The following is a 9,459-nucleotide window of genomic DNA, read 5'->3' as shown; positions in this document are numbered from 1 at the left end:
TGCTAACGCCCCGGTTCCTCCCTGCAGGAGCTGCGTGAGCGAGTGCTGAGAGGGAAGTACCGCATCCCGTTCTACATGTCCACGGACTGCGAGAACCTCCTCAAACGCTTCCTGGTTCTCAACCCGACCAAGCGGGGGACTCTCGAGGTGAGGGAGGACGCAGACAATGTAAATATACCTTTTCAGTTCTTATCTCACCCCCCCGAGCACGTCTGCACCATCGGAGAAAGCCATCTCTCCTCCATCAACAATCTCCTCTCCCCCTCCTCCTGCATCTCCTCCTCTGACGCCCACAGGCTCCTGCTTTCCGCCCGGCAACCCAGCCCACTCTCTCCTCCTTTCTGATGTTGTAACCATGAATAATACATTGCCTCTCTTGTGTTGTTCACTTTTGTTCTGCCTCGATCTCTGAGGTGAGGGTTCCTCACAGCGTTCACGGCGCCACATAAAACCAGTTTAGTGGAGTTGAAACTGCTATCAATAGAAAGTACCGTACGTTTTAGAGATAAACCTCGATTCAAAGTTCCTCGTATTGATTATGGACTTGTTCGAAGGCCATCTTGTTTCTTTTTAAGATGTTTTGCTTCTGATCTTTGCTTGATATTTTTAAGAGACAGGACTTTTATTGCATCTTGAATGTTGGAGAGTTAAACTCCATGTTGTTGGCTCAGCGCTGAGGCTCACATGTGTTGACCTCAGATGCGCCATGTTTGTTCTGGATTACGACAGAAGGTCTGTTACATCGGAGCATGACCGGCGGTAATTAATTAGTTTGGCTCGGTCCTTCAATCAAAACTGCCCCCCCCAGAGATCCATCGATCAGCTGCAAATGAAAAACAAGGGTGCAATGAGGTGCAACCCAGAACAATATGGATGTTTCTGTGGAAAGGCGGACAAATAATCTAATGGTGATGCAACACATGGATTACGTACCATTATCACATCCGCCTTTCATTCTATGTAGACTTTAAACGAGCAATACATACAAACGAACTGTATCAAATTCTGATTACACACCAACATATTTGTTTTAATCCTCTAAAATCTCCGCCTTTTCTATTTATTGACAAGTTAAGGTTATTGAGATGTAGCCAGTCTTATAAATAGTTATATCTACCGGTAGTTGTGCGTTAAGGGTTACGACGATCTTCGGATGCATGCAGCTTCAATCATTTAACATCAAATGGAGATTCAACAATAAGCACCAAAATCTACTTCTCATGTCTCGTACCTCACTTTCTGATACTTGTGAAGATGGTAGATAGCAAAGTTGACATGAAGAAAGACGCATTGATGCCTGGCTCCTTTTTCTTTTAGATAAACACATTTAGCAAGAGAGAAGAGGACATGCACATGAGGTGGATCAAGAAACAATGGGCCCCTGGGTGCAGACCCTTTAAAGGGGAACACCACCTCTTCTCCATAGGAAACGCGACACAGCCGTCATTGTCGACCTCTATTTTGTTAATTTGTGTCTTTTTCTCTTAATTTTGTATAATTTATTTCATTTGATTGTATTCTGTTACTTTAAGTGTATTCTGGACTGTACATTTCTCTTGATGGCTCTGAGGCTCCTTTTCAGGCTCGTCATTTCATTTTCATTTAATCGTTTATTAGAAGAGGGACGATGCACATTGATGAACATTTTTAACAATTAATGCTTCAAAATGTAAATATGCCGGATTTGAGCTTTTAGCTAAACACACAACATTTAAGAACATGACATTTATAAACATAGCAAAAATAAATACACAATATGCAGAAAGAGCATGAGCAGCACACACAAGCATTAACCACATGGCAGTAGAATGTAACAGCTACGATATATAAAGGGCAAGAGAAGACACAAGAGCTACATCAAGTGCAAGAGGAGATACCCCTGTGTTAAAGTGCATTTAGCGGTGATTGCACGTTTTTTGTTTCTCAACCATTCTTTGAGTTGACCTTTAAAACTGTTCAAAGTGGGAAAATCCCGTTTCTGAGTTGGGAGGCTATTCCACGATGAGCTGCCTTTAATGGAGAGGACATTTTGTCCGAAAGTGGTCCGTCTAGGGTGGACAGTCTCCTCTGGTTTCTGACCTAGTGCAGCGTCCAGTGTGTTTTTTGTGGATGGATTCCCCTAATGGAGGGCGGGGGGGGGGCAGTCCATGTAAACATTTATAAACAAAACACAAGAAACTTAAGAAATTGTTTTTCAAGGATGGTACAGTGGTGGTATGAATTTGGCTTTCTGTCAAAAACCTTGATAGCCCTCTTGTACAGCTGTTCTATTGGTTTCAGGTTTGAGGCACAAGCAAACGACCAGTTTGTCAAACAGTATTCAATGGGGGATCGAATCACACAGTGGAAGTATGACTTTGCTGCATCAGGGTGTCTTTACATCAGTTTTATTTTTCCTCGTGGTCACTTTGACCCTCTTCCTGGTTGTCCTTTTAAGGGACATGTTGTAGGTGAAGGACAGGGTCTTATATCAATAAGACATTCCTCAGAGTTTATTTGTATGTACGCATCCTACTGTCAATCTATATTTCGATTCGAAACACTTCTTCAGAAAGGTTATGAGAGAATTTCTTATTAAAAACATGTATATTTGTTTTATATAAGTCTAAAATACCACATTACACATCCAGCATCAGTCAGACTCTAATCGTCCCTTTTTGGTTTTGCAGCAAATCATGAAGGATCGATGGATCAATGCTGGATTTGAAGAGGACGAGCTCAAGCCTTACACTGAACCAGAGACGGACATCACGGATCAGAAGAGAATAGGTAAAAGAAAACACTGATTTGGACTGTCAAATCTCAGAACTCCATTTCCCTTTGAAGCTTTATCCTCTTAAGAGCTGTGTCACTTTGTTATGTGACCAGGAAGATATCTCTTTCCTTTTGTGTTTCACTAAAGATTTGAATATTCCTTGAGAAAATGAGTTTAGCGAGGTCACAGCTCCACAACACAAAGCTCATTATATCAGCGCTGTAGAGCTTTAAAAGAAAAGATGAAACGTGATGATGAATAAATAAACCGGAGCAGGGCTGCTGCATGCAAAGAGAGAGCAGGAGTGGGAGGAAAGGGGGAGGAAAGGGGGAGGAAAGGGGGAGGAAAGAGGGAGGAAAGAGGGAGGAAAGCTTCCCATCGTGCCCTGGATGAAGGCTGTGATCGGGGGAGACCTTATGTAACGGCAGCTGGGGTTTGCTGTCAGTTCACAGAGAAACAGACAAACTGGGGAAGAGCTTTGTTAATGTTTCTGAGGAATCCCTGAGTTCTAAATAAATAATTCAGTTAAAACATTACGTAAACATCCTCCCAAATAAAAAAACAATATATTTTTAAGTCTTTTAAAGAAAAAGGCTGAAGGGAATCTTGGGTATTTTTTCAATCTGGACTTTTCCCCCCTGTGTTTGTGTCTACGTGAATAATGGGGACAACATGTTTTTCAGTCAGTGGTCCAGTATTATGCCGGAGCTCTGCAATACATAAAAGAAAAGTGTGCTTTTTATCCACTCATCAAACCAGGAAACACTTTGATTTAAGTATTTTCAGGAAATCAGAGCAAGAAAAATATCACTTAATCAATCAGGGAAATTAATCTGCTACTAAATCAATTAGAAAAATCCCTAACGGCACTCAGTCAAAGCTAAATACGATGGCTTTCTATGATATTAAATCTACTTTTGGTATGATAAAACAAGATTTTAAGAACTTTAGATGCTGGGAAACTGTCAAGAAATTATTATTATCATCATTATTATATAAAGTCAGGCTTAAATGTTAGTTTCCAGAATACAATATTTTCGTTTCAATTAAGATGTCTTTTTCTTTTAATAGTTAATTTATATTTGTCACATCTGCCAGGCTGGATTACTCCGTGTTGATGTGTACAGATTTAATTTAGAAGATGTCAGTCAGAGCAGAGCTGCAGAGGAGAGCTGCTAACCCACCGAGAATAATGGCATTAGTGCGGCTTTTAGAAGAGACTTTTAAATGTGACGTGATGATCACACACCGCCTGAGAGGCTGTTCCCCCGCCCCGACATGCAGAGAAATCTGTCTGACAACATGAGTCATCTTCATTTGTTGGGAGTCTTCAAGTGTTTTGAACAACATTTAATTATAGAAAAGGTGCAGTAGTCTGTATTTTGGGCTTCTTAAAGCAAGTTCCGGCAGATAAACAAGTCCTGCTGATGTGAATGCGATGCCAATCCCTTGTAAAGTCAGAACTGTTGGATAATTTTAACGAATTATCACATAATATATACAAAGACACCAGACCCCATAAATCATACAAGCCAAGAGTGCATTCTCAAAATAGAAAAACTACTAAAGTATTTATCACAGTCAAGCATAACACCATCATTTAGGACATAACAATTCAAAAATGACTGACATAAACATGAACTATGTAGCACTGGGAGGAAGGAGCTCAGAAAACATACTTCTTATCGATGTATTCTATATTAATCATATTACATAATAATCTATTTTGCTTTGTTTCCAGGCTTGTTAGATATAATTATCAAACTTAAACAGCCACTCCAGTTTTCTCTCATCCTCACACCAGACTATTTCAGGGTGATTTCATGGGACATTAACTCTTAAATCATCACATTATGTGCAGCACCAGAGGAAATGTGACTCACTTTCCCACTTCACTAAAATCAGAGACATGCTGCGATGGTTACACTCATTACTCCTAACATCCCAGTTACACTTTAAAGGAGCATCTCTTTTTTTTAGTCATTTTACATTTGGACTTACTTTATTTCATCGGATTTGTTTTGTTTGTCTTTAATCAGGAAGCTCTATTTTATGGCACACCTAAGGACAAATTACATATATTAAAAACAACATAAAAAAAAAACAATGACACATGTTCCATCTGAAGTTTATTCAAAAATAATCATAACTAAACTTGTTTATTTTAGTCTTAGCTCAAAGTCATTTCCTAAAATGAAACATTTAGAGATTAATCAGATGTTTTTCAATATCCAACAACAATAAGGGCGGTGGTGGCGAAGTCCATAGGGGAGTTGGATTGGCAACTGGAAGGTCACCAGTTCAAGTCCCGGAAAGACCAAGTGCTACCGAGGTGTCCCTGAGCAAGGCACCGTTCCCTACACTGCTCCCCGTGACACTAACACTAACACTAGGATGGGTCAAATGCAGCGAAACCGTTTCGTTACATAGTACCTGTACTAGGGGTGGGCGATATGACGATATATATCGTCGAGACGATATTAGGTCTCCGCGATATGCCTTTTCAGAAATATCATATCGATCAGTCATAGAATGTGCACTCACTGCGAGTGCTGCGAGTGCACCAGGGAAGGATTTTCACGGCGGCCATGATGGCCATGCCGAAAATAATTGTACGTCCTACGGCCACCATGGCCTGCGTGCCCCTGATACTGTTAACATCTCGAAGTTGCTTTAAAAGCGTCAGAACGGTGTTTTCTGAACTGCGTTATGCTGCGTTCACAACGGACGCGATGCGAATATTGTCATCGCTCTAACCGCTGGAGTTTCACTGCGGCTGTCAGCTGTGTTGACTCCTGTCATTCAAACAGGACGCGCTGGAGAGGGGGCGGGGCTTATATCCATGTAAATACTGTGGTGGAAACCAACTACGACAAAATTAACCTATTTGACCTTGATTAAATTGTAATATACTGTAATGAAAATAAGTTGAATCTAAAAAAAAAAGCTGTTTTTTTGTCGCATGTTGGTGAAAACCTCTTGTGCTTTCTGTCATTTTTTGGTACAAATGTTGCTTTTTTCAAATACTGGTTGTAATATATTTAATGAGCTCATGTGTTATGGTTTCCCCTCCAGATGTGATGGTGGGGATGGGCTACAACCTGGAGGAGATCCAGGAGTCTCTGGCTAAGATGAAGTACGACGAGATCACAGCCACCTACCTGCTGCTGGGCAGGAAGGCCTCCGAGGTGAAAACACAGACCTCCTATCAGTGCTTTACATATCATAACCATTGATAACCAAAATGTAGCTTTTTTTAGGTATTTAAAGATGCTTCTTGAGTTCTTGTTTTATCATACCAAAAGTTTATTTAATAACATAGAAAGTCACCATATTTAGCTTTGACTCAATGCAGTTAGCGATTTTTCAAACTGATTTAGTAGCAGATTAATATCCCTAATCTATAAAGATAAACAACATTTTATACTATCATACAAAAGGTCCAACCTCTTACTACCAAAGGAGTAAATTAAAATATTCTATTGAAATCTTTTATAAAAAGTACAAAGGTATTCATATCAAGGTACACAAAATGCTCCTAATGCTGGTAAAGGTGGAGCTATTGTGAGACTGCTGGGTAATTTTAACCTTAAATACAGCAATTTATTTGAAATAATGTATGTTTTGTATTGTAATCTTAATCTGCAATGACTAGCGCTGTCAAATATATAGTCAAGTAAATATGTATTTGAGTAACTACCAGTGATAATAACCCTCTCATGTGCTGCGTGTTTTGTCCCAGATGGAGCCCAGTGAGTCGGCCTCCAACAGTAACCTCTCTCTGGCCAAACCCAGGCCCAACAGCGAGGTCAACGGGCAGTCGCCGTCACACCTCAAAATCCAGAGGAGCGTCTCCTCCTCCAATCACAAGCAGAGACGTTACAGCGAACAAGGTGAGGAGAACGAGGGGAATGATGATGATGATGATGATGATGATGATGATGATGATGATGAAGTTAACTGGATACAGAGGGGTGGAGGCTTAAACAAGTTAATAATTCTTTAAAAAGTTGCTCAGTGGCGCCATAAAACGTTCGACTTCTGATAAATAACATTTCCAGGATCTTTCTGGGGGCCTTTTGGATTTGAACACTGCGTTCTGCTTAAGCCTCTCTTGTAAGACGTCACATAAATGGAAAGGGGCGAATAATTCCCTACTTACATTTGTCTATAAGAGCATTTTCCTAATTTTAGGACCTAATGGCTAATTCAGGTGTTGGTACTAGGAGGTTTATTTCCCAAAAAAAAAAAAAATGATATTCTGATTTACAGACGTCTATTTCCTAATGTAACTCAATGGGGAACAGTATTTTTGGACCCCATGGTATCACATAACTGACTAAGAAGTTGTCATTCATATTTTTTACCACAAAAACAATAGCCGCTTTCACACCAAGTACTTTGCCTTACTTAGTTCCCAGCACTTAGTACCCAGCACTTAGTTCCCCTATGGAACTAAAGAGCCGTTCGCGTTCACACCGGAATAAGTCCCTGAGGGAAGATTACGCAAATGAAGCCGCTGACATCACTTCTTCTTCTTCTGCTTTACTGGCAGGCCGCAAACAACTTCACGGTGTATACTTCCACCCGAAGTCCCCGGCCGGAAGTCCCCGGAGTTGGGGACTGGCTTCAGTAGAAGCTGCTGGAACTCCCAGCAGCTTCTACTGAAGCCTTCCGAGTAAATCGCCAGAACGCCGACACCTCCTCATCTCCACCGCTCCCATGTTTGTTTTTGTGTTGCCATAAGTTAGTCTCTCTCCGTTGGTGCGCGGGTCTAATGCTAATAATGCTAATGCCAGCAAATACAATGGCGGCTTCACAAAACCTTTCACGAGTTTTACGGGGCGGGGTTTGCAATTCGCCCAGCCAATCAGGAAAGTACCACCTCTCTAGCTGGGACTAAAAAAGGGGGTAAAACTTCTCCTGGACTAAGTTCTCTTTTTGGTGTGAACGTAAAATTCCAGGAACTAAACGGGAAAAGTACTCCGGTGTGAAAGCGCCTAAAGTGCTTCAAAGCCTGGCACCCCTTATGTGGGATTAGTAGGACTCAACATTTAGTTTCCTCAGTAAATGATCAAACATTGAGAAAGCCCAGAGCCCAACCTGTGCTGTGCCTCTCCCTCCTGATAAAGGTTGTTTCAGTCAGTAGCTCTTTGTCTGGCTGATACAAATCTGTTAAATCAAACACGGTCACATTCCCTTTAACCTTCAGCTTATTTACACAGCTCAGTGCTGCTCACTCTGACTGAACGCTTTGTCAATAACTCCAGTTTATACTGCTTTCCTCTTCCTGTTAGAGCTGCAGCTTAAACGGCTACACTACACGCTTTAAAGAAACATAAATCATAGAAATGAATCACCTTTTAAAGAATACCATTGTTGTGTGTATTTTTTCCAGACACAACATTTTACAAGTTGCAATCACAGTTCGACAATTTGAGAGGTGCAGCCAAAGGTTATTTTAATTATCAGTTAAGCTGTTGATTATTTCTCAATTGAAAATAATTGTTTTGGTCTTTTAAGATGTCTGTGAAACTATGTCCAAGTTAAATAAATTACGTTTTTTTAATTTTTTTAATTTTTTAAACGAAACCTAGCAAATAGATCAGGAGAAAACATCAAATTTGAGAAGCTGGAACGACTGATTTTCTTGCTTAAGCAATCATCCAAATTGTTGTTGAATAGTTTTCTGTTGACCGACTAGTCAACTCATTACATCTGCTCAAGCCACACGTCTTTTTGTTTGTGGTGGTGTGGCTTAAATCTAATTTAATTTGCAGACATTTTTTTAACTGAACTAAATCACCCTGCATGAATGTTCTGATGATCACACCCTCAGTCACTTTGAGTCATTACTTTTTCTAAATCTAGGTTGTCTCAGTTTAGATAAAAACACATTTTTAAAGAAGTGTTTTTTGCCAGAGGTACAAACAGCCTGTCTGAGTCACCGCGCCTCACATCTGCCTCCCTTTCAGTCGGTCAGAACGTCACCCCGGGGACGTCTCACCCAAAGAGGAGTCAGACCACCACGGCGGAGAACAGCGCCAAGGAGGAAGGAGGCGTCCAGCTGCGTAAGCCCAGCACCCCGGGGGGCCGCCCGCCCGCCAGCCCCCTGCTGGGCAACGCCAACAACCCCAACAAGGCCGACATCCCCGACCGCAGGAAAGGCGCCACAATCACCCCCGCCGTGAGTTACCTTATCAGATCAAATACTAATTGACCTCGTTTATCCTGTGGTTAAAGTGGAAAACCTAATTAATCCTAGCAGAGTTAAATAAGTAACACAAGCCAAGAGCAAGCATCTTTCCAGTGTCACTAAAAAGGATCTGTTGTATCTTCTCAGACCTTAACATATATTCCAAACACACGGTTCTATCTGGATGAAATATATTTCTAATCCAAAAAGCTATAAACTGTGTGAAATATAAAAGAAACTGTGGTTGTTAGAGAAGTGTTTTTATATGCGGCATGTGCTTATGGTTCCTGCTTTTTTTATGTATAGAAAATGAGTTTGTACAAATTCTTGATAGTTTGGAAAATGATTAATTTGAGCCGTTTCAGATTTATAAATATGCTTGATTTTTGAATATCTTCCTATGAAAGTCTTTCTTTTCAACACCTTAAATGATTGGATTTCTACTCATGTCAAGTAAACAAATGCTCTCTTGTTTTTACTTTACAAACAAACCTATTATATCAAATGT

General features: G+C 40.6%; 1 protein-coding gene across 1 annotated transcript in view; it reads left to right on the top strand.

Annotated features, from left to right (window-relative positions):
- The window catches only part of mark3a (MAP/microtubule affinity-regulating kinase 3a), a 52,570-nt gene that overhangs the window by 26,025 nt on the left and 17,086 nt on the right, over positions 1–9,459 (top strand). Inside the window, exons 7-11 of the mRNA XM_079692851.1 lie at positions 28–168; positions 2,670–2,769; positions 5,831–5,943; positions 6,498–6,648; positions 8,731–8,942. Coding sequence (XP_079548977.1) covers positions 28–168; positions 2,670–2,769; positions 5,831–5,943; positions 6,498–6,648; positions 8,731–8,942 — 717 coding nt within the window. The remainder of the gene's footprint in view (positions 1–27; positions 169–2,669; positions 2,770–5,830; positions 5,944–6,497; positions 6,649–8,730; positions 8,943–9,459) is intronic.

Source organism: Notothenia rossii (genome assembly GCF_949606895.1).
Source record: "Notothenia rossii genome assembly, chromosome: 7".
Lineage (NCBI taxonomy): Eukaryota > Metazoa > Chordata > Actinopteri > Perciformes > Nototheniidae > Notothenia > Notothenia rossii.
The sequence above is the reverse complement of the archived record's forward strand: the minus strand, read 5'-3'. Positions and strand labels throughout refer to the sequence as shown.